Source organism: Pituophis catenifer, unplaced genomic scaffold, assembly GCF_029215685.1.
Source record: "Pituophis catenifer annectens isolate HBS135680 unplaced genomic scaffold, rPitCat1.0.hap2 SCAF_2, whole genome shotgun sequence".
NCBI lineage: Eukaryota > Metazoa > Chordata > Lepidosauria > Squamata > Colubridae > Pituophis > Pituophis catenifer.
Genome location: NW_027256882.1, coordinates 190,139,564 through 190,161,628, shown reverse-complemented (window position 1 = coordinate 190,161,628; position 22,065 = coordinate 190,139,564). Strand labels below are relative to the sequence as shown.

General features: G+C 41.4%; 1 protein-coding gene across 1 annotated transcript in view; it reads left to right on the top strand.

The window, feature by feature from the left end:
* The window catches only part of ATP6V1A (ATPase H+ transporting V1 subunit A), a 52,826-nt gene that overhangs the window by 28,175 nt on the left and 2,586 nt on the right, over nucleotides 1–22,065 (top strand). Inside the window, exons 5-14 of the mRNA XM_070935315.1 lie at nucleotides 558–695; nucleotides 1,301–1,452; nucleotides 2,552–2,714; nucleotides 4,215–4,323; nucleotides 8,347–8,469; nucleotides 8,575–8,689; nucleotides 9,460–9,523; nucleotides 10,975–11,178; nucleotides 16,360–16,454; nucleotides 19,486–19,657. Of these exons, the coding sequence (XP_070791416.1) occupies nucleotides 558–695; nucleotides 1,301–1,452; nucleotides 2,552–2,714; nucleotides 4,215–4,323; nucleotides 8,347–8,469; nucleotides 8,575–8,689; nucleotides 9,460–9,523; nucleotides 10,975–11,178; nucleotides 16,360–16,454; nucleotides 19,486–19,657 (1,335 nt within the window). The remainder of the gene's footprint in view (nucleotides 1–557; nucleotides 696–1,300; nucleotides 1,453–2,551; nucleotides 2,715–4,214; nucleotides 4,324–8,346; nucleotides 8,470–8,574; nucleotides 8,690–9,459; nucleotides 9,524–10,974; nucleotides 11,179–16,359; nucleotides 16,455–19,485; nucleotides 19,658–22,065) is intronic.

Sequence of the window (22,065 nt, the reverse complement as noted above, 5' to 3'; positions counted from 1 at the left end):
TCCTTGTTTTCTTCCTATCTTCCTTTTTCTTTTTCTTTGTCTTTCCTCTTTCCCTTTCTCCCTTCCTGTCCCTTCTTGCAGGCTCAAATACAAAAGGGGAAATATTTCTCCTTTTGTTTTGATTGTTTTGCTAGCCCTCTGCCAGTGAAAACGGAGCTCAGGGGGGCTGCTGATGGCACCTGTTTTCAGCCAGGCCAGCCTCCTGCAACCCTCTACCAGCGAAAATGGAGCTGGGGGAGGGGAAGGGGGTCCCCAAGCTCCATTTTCGCTGGTAGAGGCACTGCGGGCCAGTCCTTGGCTGTTTCCAGGGCAGCCCCATGGGCTAGATCTAAGTAAACCATGGGCCAAATCCGCAGGCCTTGAGTTTGATACCCCTGCTCTACATTTTATTATTAGAGAAAGAGAAAAGGCATTTGTTGACTTGTCAATATAAGGGTCCTCAACCACCTTTTCCAAAGAAATGTGGTGTTTGACTTTCAGTGTGTAACTCATCCTTATAGTAGACATTCATATATAGAGCATGTATTTGTAATTAAAGAATTTCTTTTTAATTGCAGGTTGGTAGCCACATTACAGGTGGCGATATCTATGGCCTAGTGAATGAGAATTCCCTTATCAAACACAAAATCATGTTGCCTCCACGAAACAGGGGTACAATAACGTACATTGCTCCACCTGGAAATTATGATGCATCTGTAAGTTTTTCTTTTAATTAAGTTTGCTTGTCTGTTGCCTGTTCTAAATAATATATGGATTTTGATGCTTTAGACTGGTACCAAATTGGAGGAAAACACCTCCCATTATTTGCATTTTCTCAGTATAAATCCTTGCTTAAATTGTAGGGTTGCTACAAATTTGAGATAAAAAGAATTACAGAAATATATAGATAACAACCTTGCTCTCTAATTTCCCTGACAGTCACGTGTATGTTTGTATGTGTGTATCTGTATCCATCTATATACTCCACTGAAATTAGTGTATAGCTGAACCAATTCTGATGAGAAACAATATGACTGTGTGGAGCCTTACAGTATTAATGAACCAATAGCTTTAAATTATTAGTACTTTATAGATAGCTTTTATGGTGCCCTGAATTGCTATGGTGTACATAGCTTTATGGAAATATACATCTTTGTTTCTTTGCCCTCCTACCTCTGCTCAGCACAAATTCTTGACTCCCCACTTTACTAACGTAGTTCTCATTTGAATAGTGAAGTTAGCTTTAGTCTTGTATTTAAAAGGTTTGTTTGTTTCAGTCTCTGTCATTTGCATTGATCTTTATTTTGCTGCTTTCATTTAGGATGTTGTGTTGGAGCTGGAGTTTGAGGATGTGAAGGAGAAATTTTCAATGGTCCAGATTTGGCCTGTACGTCAGGTCCGTCCTGTCACAGAAAAGTTACCTGCAAATCACCCTCTTTTAACTGGTCAGAGAGTCCTTGATGCACTGTTTCCGTAAGTGTCAGTTGTTTCTGACTGTTTTTTTTGTTGAAAGTGATCATTTGTGCTCTTTCTTTTTCATGTATCACAATTATTTTATAACACAATGTGATTCCTTCTCAGCCTGAAAGCTCACTGAGTGAGCTATTTCTCAGAGCCATTTCTCATTTCCAGGTTGCCTCACACTGAGTTGCAGTGAGAAAAGGGAGTATGACTGATGAGGCAGGAAAAACATTGAGCAAGCCAAAAATAAAATATAAACACACATATTCTTTCATCATTGAAACATGAAACAAATTCCCACTGTAAAATTTGCATCTTGGTAAATTTTAGTTTCAGATAAAACATTGACTTTCAGAGAAAAGAGTGACTTTATGTTTTAAAGGGAGTGTATTCCTTTCTCTTTTTTTCCAAGACCATTATTTTCTGGGTTTTTTCTATATCCACTCTGTCCCTAAGTATTCAGTTGATATGTGAAATCTTTTATAAATTTATAAATAGCAATAGCACTTAGACTTATATATTGCTTCATAGTGCTTTACAGCACTCTCTGAATTGTTTACAAATGTCAGCATATTGCCCCCAACAAAATCCGAGTCCTCGTTTTACCAATCTTGGAAAGATAACTTCTTAAACACATATACATATATATAGAGAGATGTAATACTTCTTTTATTCAATATCTTATTTGTATCTGCCCTCAGGGCTGTAATAAAATTGAATTTTCTGGAACTATTATATCCAGAAGTAAGGGTTCCCTTCCAACTTTCTTCTGAACCCAAAGGGAAAGAGGAATTTAGTAGTGAGTTCTTCAGGGTTAAGCTCGTTATGTTGATAAAGATATAATTTGCTCACTTTTTATAGGCCCAGGTTATTTATCTTCTATCCTGGAGAGAGAAGATTTTTGGGTTGGAATATCAGTTGAGTCACTACAGCAGTTTTCTCTGGAATGGGAAGAACTAGAATGTCTTCCAAAACATGGGAAAGAAATGGGGTGGAGCCAGCCAAGTGTGATTATAGAGTTGCTGATTGTTTTACAAAGCTCTCTGTTACACAGCACTTTCCATGATGTTTTCTTCTGATTTAATATGAATGTTTTTTTTTTTTAATCTAGGTGTGTTCAAGGAGGTACTACTGCTATTCCTGGGGCGTTTGGTTGTGGAAAGACGGTTATTTCCCAATCCCTTTCCAAGTATTCCAATAGTGATGTTATTATCTATGTAGGCTGTGGTGAACGGGGAAATGAAATGTCAGAAGTGCTCAGAGATTTTCCAGAGGTTGGTACTGGCATTTGGCAATACTGTGCAAATGAGAGTTCAGGAGGGAGGTTCTGGCTCCATGTTGCAATTCAATTTAAGCAATTGTGTTGATTTCCAGAAAAAAAAAATCAAAAACATTTTTGAAAGCCACCTCAAAAATATATTGGCTTTTTAGTTCCCTTAAAAAATAATTGAAATATCCATATTGGTTTTAAGACACCGAGCTTGTTGATCAGAAAGGTTGGTGGTTCAAATCCCTAGTATAGGTCTCCTGCATGAGCGGGGGGTTGGACTAGATGACCTCCAAGGTCCCTTCCAACTCTGTTACTTTGAGAGACTGTTACTGTTTGTTTCTAGTACTTGAAGTTTATTGATTAAATAATAAAACTTGGGAAAAAATTAAATTAATTTTTTTTTTATTTAAAAACTTTTAAATAGAAAATAAACTGAGAGCTTCTGCCACTGGAGACAAATTCCTTGGTGTATCACACTTGGCCAAATAAAGCTAAGCTAAACTATTCTATTCTATGCTATCCTATGCTATGCTATTCTATCCTATCCTATTTTAGCAGATTTAGAATGTAACAATTTTAACAGTATTTTATTACTGTTTTTATGGAGCTATTGCTATCCACTCAATATGAGCAGAGTTGCCTTAAGAACCTGTTTTCACAGAAACATTTAAATGGGCAACCTGTAGGCTAGATGTAATCCCACCTTATTTTAGTGGAGCCCCTAACCCAATTTTAATGGCTCCCATTCTCTGTAGTTACATCGTTGTATACTTTACAACCTTTATAAATCCAAAACTATTAAGCAGATGTGCATCCCCAGGTCCAGGAAAAGCCCCCAACTTGATTCAAAATGTGACATAGTTTTAAAAGTGGCTGGTTTAAAAAAATGGTAAAAAATACAGAATCATTTGGGTGTATTATTGTTTTGTTTTATTTTTCTGCTTTGTATCTTGCCTTGAGATTATTGATAAAAGGAGAGTTAAATATTAAAGTCTAGTAATCATCTAAACTTACAGAAATTCAGAAACAGAAGCAGCAGTTCTGTTCTTAGAATTGAATTTAAATGAAATGAATTTAAAGATAATTCTTATTTAAGAAAAGAGTGTTATGACACCTTAAATACTAACAAACTCATTTTAGCAGGGTCTTAAATAGAGTTTTAAGTAGAGTATATTTCATGTAGTCCCTCTGAATCTCTATACATCCTGCATTGAATTTTTAGGCAGTTATCAAAATGGTTGATCAATATTTGGCTGAGTTCAGTTTTTGAGGATAGATTCACTATTATCATAATTGAACCTGTTATATTTCAATGATTAAGGATCTTAAATTTGGCATATCAACCCTTTTTAAAAAATCTGTGCAAAAATATTGTCTTTTGCATTGTACTAGGATAATGATATTGTTCGGGGGTCAAAATTTGTAAATCATTCCCATATCTACTTTTATTTTTCCTTCAGAAAACCAATACCCTTTTGTTTCCATTTTTCTTTTGTCTTTGTAGCTGACTATGGAAGTTGATGGTAAGATAGAAAGTATAATGAAGAGAACTGCTCTAGTAGCAAACACTTCCAATATGCCTGTTGCTGCCAGAGAAGCCTCTATCTACACTGGTAAGAAATGTGGAAACAAAGATGGTATTGACTTAATGCTTGTTTCTCGGTCTTTTAGCTATTGCTGGCTTTCTCCGATTTAAAAGGTGCTTATAACAATTTGCCTGTAAATTTACCTTTGATCTGTGTCACTAAAGATTATACTCAAGAACTGCCATTAATGTAGAATAAAAACAGAACTGTAATAGTAGTGTCTTGGTGCCAAGTGAAGTTGATTGAGCAAGCAAGGGAATCTTATAGAGATCTAATTTGCTATCTCTCTTGTAGAGGCCCTAAAGACACTGAGGTCATTAGTTACAGATTTGACAGCCTTACCAGGTAGACCAGACAGAAAACACAAGCAGAAAAGCTAATTCTACTTTATTGTAAAACTACTTTAATAGAATCTTTCAAGTCTGAAAGTATAATTATTAGAGAAGGCCTTAGGCCGAGGGAGACCACTGTTCCTCAGACAGCCGGTTGTGAGTCCCTCCTTGTGAAGTGGGGTCATGGGGTTCAGATGGGCTTGTTGATCACGTACCTGGCTCCCTGCCACGTGGCTGCAGCCCTGCCCGAGCTACTCAATGTTATCGCCGCGGTGGCGGTTGATACCCCCAGACTTATGGTCATGGGGGATTTCAACCTGCCATCCGCAGGTGAGGCATCTGAGGTGGCTCGGGAGTTCATGGCTTCCATGACGGCCATGGACCTGACCCAGCTAATTTCTGGCCCTACGCACAGGGGGGGAAACACACTGGACCTGGTTTTTGTCTCTGGACAGTGGTTGAGTGATCTTGAGATAGGGGACATAGTCACTGAGCCCTTGTCATGGTCAGATCACTCTCTCCTTCGCCTTGACCTTCAAACCGCGGTACCCCGCCGCAGGGAGGCGGAACCGGTAAGATGGTACCGCCCCAGGCGCCTGATGGAACCTGATAGGTTCCAAAGGGAGCTTGGGCCAATCCCCGAGGATCTTGCACACGCCTCGACTGGAGACCTAGTGGCCGCTTGGGATAGAGCGGCCGCTGGGGCTCTGGATCGAGTTGTGCCTTTGCGGCCTCTCACCTGGCGCCGTTCTCACCTGGCTCCTTGGTTTACTGAGGAGCTGAGGGAGATGAAGCGCCGGAAAAGACGCCTAGAGAGTAGTTGGAGGGCTAGTCTTTCTGAATCGGACCGGACACTGGTAAGATCTTATATTAAGAATTACCTAGTGGCGATAAAAGCAGCAAAATGTACTCATTGTGCTGCTCTTGTTGCGTCATCAGATAATCGCCCGGCCGCCCTGTTTAGGGTGATCCGCTCCCTGCTCCACCAGGAAGCGCGGGAGGACCCCTTGGAAGGAAGAGCCGAGGACTTTGTACAATATCTGCATGACAAAATCACTCAGATTCGGGAAGGTCTGGACTCCGACTGGGTAGGTCCAGCGAGGGTGACGGGGGCAGGTCTTGAGAATGTTATCTGGGACGAGTTTGATCCTGTGACCCCAGATGACGTGGACAGGATTCTGGGTAGACTGAATGCAACCACATGATTGTTGGACCCGTGTCCCTCCTGGTTAGTACTGGCTTCCCGGGAGGTGACGCGAGGCTGGCTCCAGGGGATTATAAATGCTTCATTGGGTGAGGGTGCCTTCCCCGCCACCTTGAAGGAGGCGGTGGTGAGGCCTCTCCTCAAGAAACCTTCCCTGGACCCGGCAGTATTGGCTAATTATCGTCCAGTCTCCAACCTTCGCTTGTTGCGAAGGTTGTCGAGAGTGTGGTTGCACGACAGCTTCCCCAGTACCTGGATGAAACGTCGTATCTAGATCCGTTCCAGTCAGGTTTCAGGCCTGGGTACAGCACGGAAACGGCATTGGTCGCGTTGGTTGATGATCTCTGGAGGGCTCGGGACAGGGGTTGCTCCTCTGTCTTGGTCCTGTTAGATCTCTCAGCGGCTTTTGATACCATCGACCATGGTATCATGCTGCACCGGTTGGAAGAGTTGGGGGTGGGAGGCACCGTATTACGGTGGTTCTCCTCCTTTCTCTCCGACCGGTCGCAGTCTGTGTTGACGGGGGCAGAGATCGACCCCGAGGCCCCTCATATGTGGGGTGCCGTAGGGATCGGTCCTCTCGCCCCTTTTGTTCAACATTTATGTAAAGCCGCTGGGCAAGATCATCTGTGGTTTCGGGGTGAAGTACCACCAGTACGCTGACGACACCCAGCTGTACATCTCCATCCCAGACCACCCCAACGATGCCCTTGAAGTGATGTCCCGGTGCCTGGAGGCCATACGGATCTGGATGGGGAGGAACAGGCTCAGGCTCAACCCATCCAAGACTGAGTGGCTGTGGTTTCCAACGTCCCGATATAGTCAGCTGGCGCCATCGCTGACTATTGGGGGTGAATCATTGGCCCCCACGGAAAGGGCTCGCAACTTGGGCGTCCTCCTGGATTCACGGCTGTCTCTAGAAGAGCACTTGACAGCCGTGACCGGGAGGATTTTTCATCAGGTTCGCCTGATTCGCCAGTTGCGTCCCTTTCTAGATCAGGACTCCCTACACACGGTCACTCATGCCCTCGTCACCTCTCGTCTGGACTATTGTAACGCTCTCTACATGGGGCTCCCCTTGAGGTGCACTCAGAGGTTCCAACTGGCGCAGAGTGCGGCCGCGCGGGTGGTTATGGGAGCAACGTGGAGCTCCCATGTAACACCTCTCCTACGCGAGCTGCACTGGCTCCCGGTGGTCTTCCGAGTGCGCTTCAAGGTTCTGGTTACCACCTTTAAAGCACTTCATGGCTTAGGACCTGGTTATCTACGGGACTGCCTGCTACCACCAATAGCCTCCCACCGGCCAGTACGCTTCCATAGACAGGGGCTCCTCCGGGTGCTGTCGGCCAAACAATGTCGACTGGCGGCCCCTAGGGGGAGAGCCTTCTCTGTGGGGGCACCTACGATCTGGAACGAGCTCCCCCCGGAGATACGGAGGATCCCTGATTTGCACACCTTCCGTCGCGCGCTTAAAACGTTTCTATTTCATCAAGCTGGCCTGGCCTAAATCTTCTCCTTTTTAAAATTTTTAAACTCAAATTTTAAACACTAATTTTAATTTGTTTAATTATGGGATATTTTAAAATTGAGCCAAATTGTTTAATTTGTTTTAATCTATTTTAAATTTTGTATTTCTGTGTTTTATCTTTTGGCTGTTCACCGCCCTGAGTCCTTCGGGAGAAGGGCGGTATAGAAATCTAATAAAATAAAATAAATAAAATAAATAAATAAATTCTCCTCCTGTCACCTTTACAGCCCAAGACTTAAGGAAGGTCCCTGCTGAGCTTCTTGCTCTGCCCATTTTACAGCTGTGGACTATGCTGTCTCTTTTCTGCCTGTTCCCTAAGCAGCATGTCTTTGCCCTGTCTCCCACAGTCTTTCCCATATACCATTATAAGATTGCACCTTGGCTCTCAATAGATATTGAGTCAGATTTAAACTGCTTGTTATTGCGTATAAATCCCTTAAAGGGATTTTTTCACACAAAGCCAAACCTAAACAAATAGGCATCTAAAAATCATGACTAAAGACGGCCTCTTTTACAAAAACAACTTTTTAAGAGTTTTTGTAATGAGCAAGAGCCCAATTCAAGGAAAACACAAACTAAGGAAAGTTAATTCCAAGATACAGTACAATGGTTGGTGAGAAGAAGTAAATCATGAAACATCCCCAAGCACTTCAGTATTTTAGACCAAATGAGGGCAGCCAGCAGAGCACATGTTGCCCTCAGCATCCAGTGTGAGGTCCCAGGGTTCTCTGCAAACTTGAACATTTTCTGGTTTTGGGTATGTGCAACAAAATGGGAAATACATACTTTGTTTCCAGCATTTAATTAAAATGAAGAAAAGGAAGAACTCAAAGGAGCAATTGAATATTCTTCTTATGCCTAACAATCAATTGTACATTGTGATACAAATTTTAGATTCTGGAATTCTTCTGCAAGGTTTTTCATAAGCCATTACAGGTGAAGTTCTTTCTATGTAATATTTGACTTGTAATTGTTATTGATCATAGGGATTACCCTATCTGAGTACTTTCGTGACATGGGCTATCATGTCAGTATGATGGCTGACTCAACTTCCCGATGGGCAGAGGCACTTCGAGAAATTTCAGGGCGGCTGGCTGAAATGCCTGCTGGTAAGCATTTTCTTCTTTGTAACTTTTGGGGAAAAAACTGATTCAAAAGTCTTGAATTTTCTTGTCATTAGAGAAGCTAACTTGCATTTTATTGGGTGATTGCAGATAGTGGTTATCCAGCCTACCTTGGTGCTCGCCTAGCTTCTTTCTATGAACGGGCTGGTAGAGTGAAGTGTCTGGGGAATCCAGAGAGAGAAGGAAGCATTAGCATAGTTGGAGCGTGAGTATATTAATGACAAGATGTTCTTTTTCTGCACATTGTATATTATTTTGCACTATGGTCTGTTATCTGACCATCTGGTATATAGAAAACGTTCCCTGAAATTAAAAATGCTTGTTCATAAAGTGAAACTGAAAAGAGATAATGGGGAGCATTACATAAATAAAATAAATAAAAAAGACATTTCTTGTTTCAAGACAGCATTATAGAGAACAGTCTGCAAATTAATTGTTAAAGTTGTCATTTTCTTGATATTGTTCTATGAATACTATGCAATGTCTCTGGTACATTTTAGGAACTACAATGATAAAACAAATTGTTCATTTAAGTATTTTCTCTGCCCATTTATATTTGATTAAATATTCATTTTCTCAATATCTTTCCAACTTATCCTTTACCTGGATTCTATAAGAATTAATTAAATCGGGGGGGGACCCCATAGTTTCAGTGGCAAAACTCATACTTTGAATATCATTTCTGACAACCGCTGTTATGATTGAGGAAGATTTTTCTTTGGTGATCTTACTAAGATTGCTAGAGAGGGCAAAGCTAAAAGTTCAGCCTTTGTTGGGGGTTGCAATGGAACATTCTCAACATTAAACTAGCAGCTCAGAGTTCTACTTGAAAAGATGCATTTAATTAGGAAATCCAAACCTAAAGAATGAATTGCAAACATTCTGTACAATTGATGGTCCTTCTCAGTTTGATGTAAGTATTACTACTAATTGTGATTTCCCCTTTCCATTTTTTCTATCTCCTATCCTATTCAGTGTATCTCCTCCTGGTGGTGACTTCTCTGACCCAGTTACTTCTGCTACTCTGGGTATTGTTCAGGTAGGCAATAATTTTGCTCTCTGATTAGAATGTAAGCTTTAATAAAAGCTTCTTGAATCTAGTTGGTGAGTCTGTTACTATGAAAGACTCGGTGTTGTCATTCTTAATCTGTTTATAAATATTTAGGCACATGAGTTTGAGTGGCCAGCCTGCAGCAAATGCATTAATTCACCATATGCCTTAATTAGAGGCTACTATTCTGGTTCTGAGGTACTTAGTTTGCTGTCCAGCTTTCCAGGGACTTCTTATTCCCAACATCTGATAATTAATCCATCTAACGTAGTACTGCTTCTTCTGACAATGGTTCTGTAATATTCTGGCCATCTTTTGTACCAGTTTATACTGAGACTGTTGGATGCTTATCCTATGGTTGGGTAGGTAATATATAGAAAACTATGTTCTGTAAATTTAACTGCTACAAGATGACTAATTGGCTGTGCTAAGCAGACATAAAAGAAGGCAGGAAGTTCATTCACTTCTGCTCCTGCTATTAGAAGGTTGAACTGCTGAAAGGAACTGTGTCTGTGTTACTGAAGAGAACTGGAATTGTAAGCAAACTATGTTTTTGTGTTGAACCGTGATTATTTGAAGTATATTGCTTATACGTAATTTGACACAATTCAATATTAATCTCAAATGCTTATTTCTTTTTTGGAGGAGAGGGGTCAATTACTGTTTTAAACAAGTTGTGATAGTTCACTCAATCTAATGACACAGTTGTGCAGAAACAACTGGACTTTAATATAAATGTGAATTATGATACTTCGATAATAACATTTTTTCAAAATGTAATGCATATCATCAACCAATATGGTATACTTATGTTGAGGAAGTGTAAAAAACTATACATTTGTGGAAATGATAGAAAAATGCTAGCAAGATAGTTTTTATTTTTTAAAAAACATGCAAAAAGTATGATTGGATATGGCTAACGTTGGCAAAATGAAGAAGTGAACAAAAGGAAATTGATATGCTTGCCGATCCTTAGCTGTAAGGAATGTGCCAAAAGAGAGATCTGATTCATTTAGAATGAAGTCTTCATTAGATATATCAAGCTTGAAGAACATGGAATCATTTGAAGAATTCTTGGTTTACTTGGATCTCAATCACAAGAGACAACTTGTAATAACTGAGTTTTAATTCGGGAGGTTGTCATGCAACCTTTTATGCTATGCCCTTGATGTAAAAATTCTTCTTAGCTATTAGACACAAGTTAATGGTCTGCACAGAACAAAGTATTCACTTTCCTTTTCAGTTTTGAAACTCATTGGCTATTCTTAGTCAAACTGCACTCTGAGAGTTTAATTTACAATGTCCATAGAATGCTTTTAAGGTTCAAGTGTGAAACCCTGTCCTTCTTGTGGCCTTGTCCTTCTGGAAGAAATACTCTGAAGCAAATGCAGTTCTGTTCATCAAGGATGCTCACTGACATTTTGTTACTTTTGGGGCAGGTGTTCTGGGGCTTGGATAAGAAGCTTGCTCAACGTAAACATTTTCCATCTGTGAATTGGCTCATTAGCTACAGCAAATACACACGTGCTTTGGATGAATACTATGACAAGCATTTCCCTGAGTTTGTTGCCTTGAGGACTAAAGCAAAAGAGATATTGCAGGAAGAGGAGGATCTTGCAGAGATTGTACAGTTGGTGGGGAAGGTGAGTGAAGGAACATTGCTTTTTTGGAGCGATTTCTATATTTGAAGCTATTTGGAATCATTAATTATTTAATTAGTTATAAAATGCATTGCCTTTTTTATTAAAATGATTCCAAAGGAATGTACAAACAAATGTTAAAATTACACCAATTGGCAATTTTTGAAAATCTGATGAGATACGTGCAGATGAGATTTAAGAAAATGTGTTCAGAGCAGAGATGGTGTCTTGTGTGTTTGTGTCAGTGGTAGTTTCAAGATGTTGGAGACATGACATTTTTACTACCGGTATTTAAACATTTTCACAATGTTAGTATTGCTGTTAGGTGCTATACATAATCTAAAGTAATACAGTCCTAATTAAATACTTCCTTAGGCAAAATAGAAGTGAAAGTTGTTGCAACATAGGCAAGTTCATATTCCCAACCATCCAGTGAGCTGCAAAAGACATCTGTTTGTGATACCATCAAAGGTGACAGGACCAGTAAAATATTCTTATTCTCACCCTTATTCATGGTTCAAAATTGCCATTTTTCAAATCAATTTTGGTGTGTTTGGGGATGGTCAATCTCCTGTTCCTGTATCTATCCTAAAATCCTGTCGCGATGCTAAAATTAGGCTGAATTCAGCATCAGAGTAACTATTTTGGGATATTTAAGAATGGGTATCATAGCGTTGATCCCATTCTTTCTTAAATATTGAATAAAAACATTTAAAAATGCACCACCAATATTGGCCACTTCGTTGCTGAATTTCAAAACAGAAGCATACTCTTAGGATGCTGGAGGAGGGGGTAGCAAGCAGATCATCAATTGGTCATTAAAGAGAATTAAAGAGAAGTAGTAAAGAACAGAAAGGACTGGAGACACAATTATTTTTTAGAGGCAAGAGTAATAATACAGGTAGTCCTTGACTTACAACCACAATTGAACCCAGAATTTCTAAGTGAGAAATTTGTTAAGTGAGTTTTGCCCCATTTTATAACTTTTCTTGTCACAGTTGTTAAGTGAATCACTGCAGTTGTTAAATTAGTAACACGGTTGTTAAGTGAATCTTGCTTCCCTATTGACTTTGCTTGTCAGAAGACACTGCAAACATAAATATGAGTCAGTTGCCAAACGTGTGAATGTAAATCACATGACATGGGGATGCTGTAGCAGTCAAGTGTGAAAAATGGTCACACAAATAGTCACTAAATGAACTGTTGTAAATCGAAGACTACCTGTAGTATGGTTGATAACAGTGATTTTCAGTGTTAATATTAGAGCAACGTTTGTTCTCATGCCAATTGGGAGAGATGTCTAAGTAAGTAAAAAGCTAAGTAAATGTTTTTCTGTGAAGATTTCCATGATGTATTCATAATACATCATCGGGGGCACCGAGGGAGTCATCTTGTTGCAGCTGCCACTGTATAAGACCTGCTGACACTGGCCATCGTGAGAGGGTGACCGGGTCATTGCCCTCTGGGACAGCTGCCTGAGACTCCTCTCCACTGTTGTGGGAGGACAGTGGAGTCCGGTTTGACCCCCGGCCGAAATGGTGGACTCTCTCCCCTGGACTTTTTTTAAACCATCATTAAGAATCCTTGGCCTCTTTCCATCTTCCCCAGACAGACTTTTGGAACCTTAAGATGTATTCATCCGCTGATCTCTTCACACTGCGAGACTCCCCCCTCTTGCAGGCCTGGCCCTCCATGTTATCGAGGGCCTATCTTGATGACGGGTCTTGGAACCCCGAGAGATGGCATGCAGCGAAGAGGGGGTTGAGGGGTTTTCTACGTAAATTTTTAAGGGGTGGGAATAATGATTTTTTAAGGGGAACTGGGAGGAAGACCAAGGGGTTTGGGGAGACGAACCCACTAGGGTCAGAGCCGAGCCCGGCACAGGGGGACGGTTTGGAGGGTGCAGGTCGAGGTATTGGGGAGGGGCTGGAGGACTATCCGGAGGAGGAATTTTCCATCAGCACGGTGAATGGGAGGGGCAGATATGGCGGGAGCAGGGGACCATATCATGTGTCGGGGGCTCGCACTTGCTATCTGAGAGCAATTGCTTGCCCCGGTCCCCAAGGCTCCGCTCGGACACTAGGTGGCTTAGATACTCAGGATCTGGGCCTTCGGCTGATGCTGTGCAACGCCAGGTCCGTGGTAAATAAGGCCCCCCTCATTCACGATCTTATTCAAGAGGGAGGAGCGGACCTGGCGGGTATTACGGAGACCTGGTTGGGCCCGGAGGGCGGCGTCCCTCTGGTCGAAATGTGCCCACCAGGCTTCAGAGCATTCCATCAGCCGAGGGCCCAGGGGAGGAGCGGGGTGGTGGTGGTTATTATTAACGAGGATCTGGGTCCGAGGGAGACCACTGTGCCTCAGATAGCCGGATGTGAGTCCCTCTTTGTGAGGTGGGGTCATGGGGTTCAGATGGGCTTGTTGCTTACGTACCTGGCTCCCTGCCGCGTGGCAACAGCCCTACCTGAGCTACTCGACGTGATAGCCACGGTGGCAGTAGATACACCCAGGCTTTTAGTCATGGGTGATTTCAACTTGCCATCCGTTGGTGAAACGTCTGAGGTGGCTCGGGAGTTCATGGCTTCCATGACGGCCATGGACCTGACCCAGTTAGTTCATGGCCCTACTCACAGGGGAGGTCAGACTCTGGACCTGATTTTTGTCTCTGGCCAGTGGTTGAGTGGTCTTGTTATTGGGGATATAGACATGGAACCCTTGTCATGGACAGACCACTCACTCCTTCGCCTAGATCTTCGAACCGCTGCCCCCCGCCGCAGGGAGGCGGATCCAATTAGATGGATCCGCCCCAGGCGCCTGATGGATCCTGAGAGGTTCCAGATGGAGCTTGGGCCATTTCCTGAGGTTCTAGCACATGACTCGGCCTCTGACCTGGTAGCCGCCTGGGATCGGGCGGCTGGTGGGGCCTTGGATCGAGTCGTGCCTTTGCGGCCTCTGACCCGGTGCCGATCCCGTGCGGCTCCTTGGTTCACCGAGGAGCTGAGGGAAATGAAGCGCCGGAAAAGACGCCTGGAGAGCGGTTGGAGGGCCAGTCTCGCTGAATCTGATCGAACACTGGTAAGGTCGCATATTAAGACCTCCTAGTGGCGATAAAGACGGCAAAGTTTAATTACTTTTCCGCCTCTATTGCATCATCAGGGAATCGTCCGGCCGCCCTGTTTAGGGTGACCCGCTCCCTGCTCCATCCGGGAGTGTGGGAGGATCCCTTGGAAGGCAGGGCGGAGGATTTTGGACAATACCTGTATGACAAAATTGCTCAGATCCGGGGGAATTTGGACTCTGACTGGGTAGATCAGGGCAGAGTGACGAGGAATAGTCTTGAGAATGTTATCTGGGAGGAGTTTGACGCTGTGACTCCCGATGAAGTGGACAGGATTTTGGGGAGACTAAGTGCGGCCACATGTTTACTGGACCCGTGTCCCTCCTGGTTGGTACTGGCTTCCCGGGAGGTTACACGAGACTGGCTCCAGGGTGTTATCAACACTTCGCTGAGTGAGGGCCACTTCCCCGCTGCCTTGAAGGAGGCGGTGGTGAGGCCTCTCCTCAAGAAGCCGTCCCTGGATCCGGCAATATTGGCCAACTACCGTCCTGTCTCCAACCTTCGCTTCATGGCGAAGGTTGTGGAGAGTGTGGTCGCGCGACAGTTCCCACAATTCCTGGAGGAAACATCTTATCTAGATCCGTTCCAGACAGGTTTCAGGTCTGGGCACAGCACGGAAACGGCATTGGTCGCGTTGGTTGATGATCTCTGGAGAGCTCGGGACAGGGGTTGCTCTTCTGTTCTGGTCCTGTTAGATCTCTCAGCGGCTTTTGATACCATCGACCATGGTATCATGCTGAACCGGCTGGAAGAGTTGGGGGTGGGAGGTACCGTGTTGCGGTGGTTCTCCTCCTTTCTCTCCGACCGGTCGCAGTTCGTGTTGGCAGGGGGGCAGAGGTCGACCTCGAGGCCTCTCATCTGTGGAGTGCCGCAGGGATCGGTCCTCTCACCCCTTCTGTTCAACATTTATGTAAAGCCGCTGGGCGAGATCATCCGTGGCTTTGGGGTGAGATACCACCAGTACGCTGATGACACCCAGCTGTACATCTCCACCCCGGGCCACCCCAATGATGCCCTTGAAGTGATGTCCCAGTGCCTGGAGGCTGTGCGGATCTGGATGGGGAGGAACAGGCTCAAGCTCAACCCTTCCAAGACTGAGTGGCTGTGGCTCCTGGCATCCTGATATAGTCAGTTGACTCCATCACTGACTATTGGGGGCGAGTCTTTGGCCCCCACAGAAAGGGCTCGCAATCTGGGAGTCCTCCTGGATATGCAGCTGTCCTTGGAGGAACATCTGACAGCTGTAACCAGGGGGACCTTTTGTCAGGTTCGCCTGATTCGCCAGTTGCGGCCCTTTCTTGATCGGGATTCCCTGTGCTCATGCCCTCGTCACCTCTCGCCTTGACTACTGCAACGCTCTCTACATGGGGCTCCCCTTGAAGAGCACCCGGAGGCTCCAACTGGTCCAGAATGCAGCAGCGCGGGTAGTGACGGGAGCAGCATGGCGCTCCCATGTAACACCGCTCCTGCGCAAGCTGCACTGGCTCCCAGTGGTCTTCCGGGTGCGCTTCAAGGTGCTGGTTATCACCTTTAAAGCGCTCCATGGCATCGGGCCTAGCTATCTTTGAGACCGCCTGCTGCTACCGACGACCTCCCATCGTCCCGTGCGCTCCCACAGAGAGGGCCTCCTCAGGGTGCCATCAGCCAATCAATGTAGGCTGGTGACCCCCAGGGGGAGGGCCTTCTCTGTGGGGGGACCTACCCTCTGGAATCAGTTGCCCCCAGAGATAAGGAGAATCCAAGACCTTAGTGCCTTCCGCCGTGCCCTTAAAACCCACTTTTTCCAGCAAGCCGGGCTGGCTTAAGAAGAAATTTTAAATGTTTTAATTGGTTTGTATTTTTAATTTTGGGCCAAATTTATATATATTTTAATTGTTTTTTAATATTTGTATTTTATGTTTTTTAATTCTGGCTGTACACCGCCCTGAGTCCTCAGGGAGAAGGGCGGTATATAAATTTAAAATAAGTAAAATAAATAAAAATAAATAACAACCAATTCTTAAATTTTGATTGCCTAGTTATCTGGATCACTCTTTTAAAAGACTTTTTCTTCTCTTTCACTTTAGGCTTCTTTGGCAGAAACAGACAAAATTACACTGGAAGTTGCCAAGCTCATTAAAGATGATTTCCTGCAACAGAATGGTTATACCCCATATGACAGGTATGGCCATGGGGAATTGGATTTTTTCTGTGGGAAATTCTGTCTGCAGAAATTGCTTGGGTAGAACTACTTCTGCACATTGAAGAATCCACCTCCTTCATCTTTTCCACCGACAATTTGCAGGGGTTATCGGCTGTACTGCAGTGTTAGATAGTTTTTGTTTGATTTCCCAGAGATCGATAATTTGAAGTGAAATAGATAACTCTATCTTGGCAAAAGGAAACTTAATATTTTGATACCTTTCTTTATTTCATATCACATTTTTCCATGGCTTTATGGAAGTTGTTTTGAAACTGTTTACTCTTGTTAATGGATACTCTACAGTACTCTCTCAACTTTCCATAGAAGCTATTTTTTATGGAAAATAGATAAAGAAAATAGATATAGAATATGCCTGAACACTTTTGTGTTCAAACATATTCTATACCTGGAATGTTTTGGCATGTTAAGTCCTCTCTGGGGGATTTATATCAATTTTTCAGATGTTAGGAGAATTTTGAAGCAGCTAACATTTTGCAACCTTCCCCCCATTCTCACTTCTTGCTTTGTTGTGTAGTTTGGTTGCAGCATTTTATTTTGCTTTTTCAGATCACCCAATTTTCTCTTCCTGTTGCTTACGACTGCAAATCGGAGTTGCTTCAATTGATACATAACAAGTAGTCTTTCAAACAGGTTAATTAACAAACTGTTACTACTTCTCTTTGTCGTAGTAATTACTGATAAACTTCAGAATTGAATTCAGAGGGGAAGGTATCAGTGGGAGTAGTAAAGTGATTGCAGGATTTGTTTTCTGTTCGCTATATTTTTAATTTATATTAAACCTAGGAATAAAATGAGATGTGAGATGATTGGGATTAATATATATTATTTAAAAGGTTACAGTTAATGGATTAAAATAAAAGTAATAGTATTATTAATTTAATGTTGGACTTAAAAGATTTTGATGAGCCCTGTTCACATTTGTGCTTGAGGAGCTGATACACTCTCTGCTTTAAGCTGAAGGAACCATAGATGACATTCTATTTAGATGACATTTTCTAACAGGGCTTTCAGTCAAAGGAAGCATCTCCACGTGCTCCTTCAGATCATCAAACATTTTCACATGTTAGTTATCTTATTGCTACATTGTTCTTAATGTTAAGTTACTGGTGTGCTTGTTAACAAAAGACAAACATTACCTAACACTTTGCAGCTGATCGTATAACATCACCAATCCACAAAGGGAAAAGGTTCTATTAATGATAGGCTCATATATACAGAAGCACAGTAGCTGCAAATACCTATAATTGTTCCAGGAGGGGATTCATCTGAACTTCTTACGATAATTGAAACTGCTAATGGTGTATATCTAAGACTGGTGTACTATAAGGAATGAATGGTGCCATTTAATTGCTGATGTATAGATGTGGATTTTCCATAATAAATCTTCATGTCTCATGAAATCTTTCCTGGAATTTGAAATTCACAATATTCTTTTTCAAAAGCAGAATAAGGCACACAAAATTGATGTAGCTCTTCCTAATCTTAAATTGAACAAAATGATTTTTGTATACCATTTTCTATTTTCATTCATTGCAAAAATATTCATTAATAACTATCTTTCATTTTTTAAAAAGCCCCTTGGTATGCTTGGAGTACAAATAGTCCTCAATTTATGACCACGGTTGAGCCTAAAATTTCTGTTGCTAAGCAAAACAGTTAAGTGAGTTTTGTCCCATTTTTATGACCTTTCTTGCCATAATTGTTAAGTGAACCATGCAGTTGTTAAATTAGTAACACGATTGTTAAGTGAATTTGGTTTCCCCATTGACTTTGCTTGGCAGAAGTTTGCAAAAAGTGATCACATGACTCCAGGATACTGCAACTATCGTAAGTACATGACAGTTGCCAAGCATCCAAATTTTGATCATATGATCATGGGGATGTTGCAACGGTCATATGAAAAAAGGTTGTGACTTTTTTCAGTGCCATTGTAACTTTGAATGGTCACTAAATGAATGTTATAAGTCGAGAACTACCTGTAGTTCTCTTAATGTTTTTATAGTGTCTTCTAGATTAACTGATTAGACAATGCTGGCATTCCCCTAAAGAAACTTCATAGTAAAAGTGTTGGCTTAAAAAAATTGTAACCTCTTAGCTGGTAGTTTCTGTGGGCTAAAATGATCTTTGTTCCTCAGTGTTATTTTAGAAAGCTTGAAATGTTTATTGTTGCAGGGAATAGACAGAAAAATTGGTATCTTTCTCACAGGGAATTTTTAAAAATCCAGAATGAAGAGCTAGGATTCAGCCTAATGTTAATATAATTGTAATGTATAGTAGGATTCCTAGTTGACAGGTCACAAGTTAAGATTTACTTCTAATGTCAGTCTGTGAATATTCTAAAATTTCATTTAGGATGAACTGGATCTGGACCTTTAGCTTCTATACTGAGATAGTAATTATTAGACATGTCTTGATCTCTGGGAATAAAGGCTTTATTGCATGCTAAGTATACTCTGACATACAACTTCTTCCTACTTGGTAGTGTTTTCCTTGTTTCTCTAGCAGTTTAGTAAACAGATTAGACCCGTATTTTAACTACACTATGCTATATTTTCTTCTCACCTGGCACTGTTGGAGTTAGCCTACCTTTGGCCAACACTGTTTCATAGATATCAAAAATCAATTCACATTTCACATGAGTAGGAGCTGATTTTTCTGTCCTAAATATTATATCAAACAGTGCTTTGATGCAAATTGTTCTATAACCTACGTGTGCTATTCAGATTTGTGTAATTGCTGGACTAAAGATACCATGATAAAAAACTATGGAAGTTGCTTATTCAGCTCATAGAAAAAATTCACCTCTGTTTCCGTATATGTATTGTCTATTATAGAAAGCTGAATTCTATAGGCAACTGCTTTGCATCTGTCAATTCTTCCACAAATGTTAATTATCAAATATAAATATTTGCTAACCTGTTTATATAATTTAGTCATTAAAAAGTTCCTTAATTCTGAGAAAGATAAATTTTGCTACTATTTTCACTAGGTTCTGCCCATTTTATAAGACTGTGGGGGTGCTATCCAACATGATTGCATTTTATGATATGGCACGCCGAGCAGTTGAGACTACTGCCCAAAGTGACAATAAGATTACATGGTCCATTATCAAAGAGAACATGAGTGAAATCCTCTACCGACTTACCTCTATGAAATTCAAGGTATGTACCCTGCATTAGGATTATAACAAAACCATATGTACAAGGGGTCCTCAAAGTACAACCACAAAGTTGAGTCATCATGTGACTGGATCCAATTTTAAGATCCTTTTACTGTGGTTATAAATTGAGTCGTGGTCTGATGAATCCAGCTTAACCAACAATGTATTTTGCTGGAAACTGACAAAAGATGTTTCAGATTGTGATCATATGACTGTGGGACACTGCAACTAGTCATAAATATGAGCCATCATTAATTCAAGCCATCATTAAGCCAAAAGTTGTAAGTTGAGGACTACCTTTAGTATTTAAATTGCAAACAAAATAAAGCAATGCTAGGAAAGTGGGTGGTTTGTTTCTGATCCCGTTTTTTTGTATTTGAAGAAATGCAGAAAGCTACTGTCTATGGCTATGCAATGGTTTCTGTTCAGTACAATCAAAATGAGTGCTTTGACATGGGCATGAGTGCAGATACAGCACCTACTAATAACAGAATAAGAATTGGAAGGGACCTTGGAGTCCAATCCCCTGCTCAGGCAGGAATCCCTATACCATTTCAGACAAATGATTGCCCGATCTTTTCTTAAAAACTTCCAGTGTTGGAGCATTCACAACTTCTGGAGGCAAATCGTTCCTCTGATTAGTTGTTCTGTCAGGAAATTTCTCCTTGGTTCTAGGTTGCTTCTCTCCTTGGTTAGTTTCTATTCATTGCTTCTTGTCCTGCCGTCAGGTGCTTGGAGAATAAGTTGACCTCTTCTTTGTGACAACTCCTCAAATATTGAAACACTGCTATCATGTCATTCCTAGTCCTTCTTTTCACTAGACTAGACATACCCAATTCCAGCAATGAGGTGACTGATTTCAAGACTGTGCAGCAGCTAAGCTTGTATGGAGACCTGATCATGTTTTAGATCATATTTAGACAGAAATACTTAAAATCCAGTGGGGTTCACAAACTATATATTAAGCAATTTCTTAATTTTTTATTGCCCTTGTTCATATCCCAAATCAAACAAATATAAGATTGTTGTTCCTTTAATATTCTATTAATCTAACTGCCATTGATAAAAAACATGGTTGACAAGAGTATTTAGTTTTTTAATTAAACTGCAAGACTGTTAAGGATAGTCACGTCAATATATTAATAGGAAGCAAGAGGTAGGTCTACTCTAAGTAGTTCCAGTCTTGTAATGTGGTTTAGCCAGAATTGTAGAACACCTGCTTTTCTATAACTTGAGCTGCTGATAAAACAAAGTGGATGGCTTTGTTCTCTTATGATGCCAGAAAACTGCTTCATGGTTGACATTAATTGGCTGCAGACCACCTTCAAAGTCTATTTCTGTTATCTTCTGGTACCTGTTCAAATTATGTACAAAGAAAAGTAACTAGGTTTTTTGTATCACCTCTGGATTCAGGAAGGAGAATGAAGCATTTCACAATTCCAATTTTTTTGAATATGAAACTTGGCACACATGCAGATTTCTATTTGATGTTATTATTATAGCAGAAGTGAAAGAGAAAATAGTAACACTGCTACATGAGGAGGTATTTATCAGTTGGAGGTATGTCTCAGGTGAAATGCTCCCGGATCGGACAATCCAGTCTGGTAGCGATGGCGGTGGATGGTTCGGAGAACCGGTAGCAAAAATCCCTGCCTGCCCCTGCCCTATGCCCCCCAGCTGAGCCACCCAATCATCAGAGCCTTTTTTTTCTTTTAAAAGCAAAAAAAAAAAAATGCTTTTAAAAGGAAAAAAATGCCTGAGTATCAGGCAACTCAGCTGGGATCGTCAGAGCCTTTTAAAAGCATTCTTTTTACAACCTCTTCGGCCGAATTAAAGGAAGAAGGGATTTAATTAGAATGGTGGATATACCTACAAATACAATCCAAATTTATGAAGGATAAAAAAGAGTGGGATATAAAATTAGAACCATCAGAACTAGATAAAATTTTAAGCACAGAGGGAAAGGCCATAAAAAAAATCGTACCACTATTTATTAGAACAAGATATGCTCAAAGAATAAGTTAAGGAGACGATGATAACTGTACCTAAAAGTACAGTATCAATTTGGACAATTGGCAAAATTTGTGGGGGAAAAATATCAGAATCACACTGGTGGTGTCTTATAAAGAAAACCTGTATAAAAAGTTCTACAAGTGGCACTTCCCACCCACAAGATTGACAAGAATTAGTAAAAAATATTCCCCAATTTGTTGGAAATGTGAGTGGATCTAGGGTCATATTACCATATGTGGTGGGAATGCTCAAAAGCCAAAATTTCTGGCAGCAAATAAGGAGCTGGTTAGAAGAGATGTTAATGTTTAAAATAGAAATTAAGCTGGAATTTTTCTTACTGGGCATGACAGATGGCAAATATGACAATAATGTAACCTATTTAATATTGCATATACT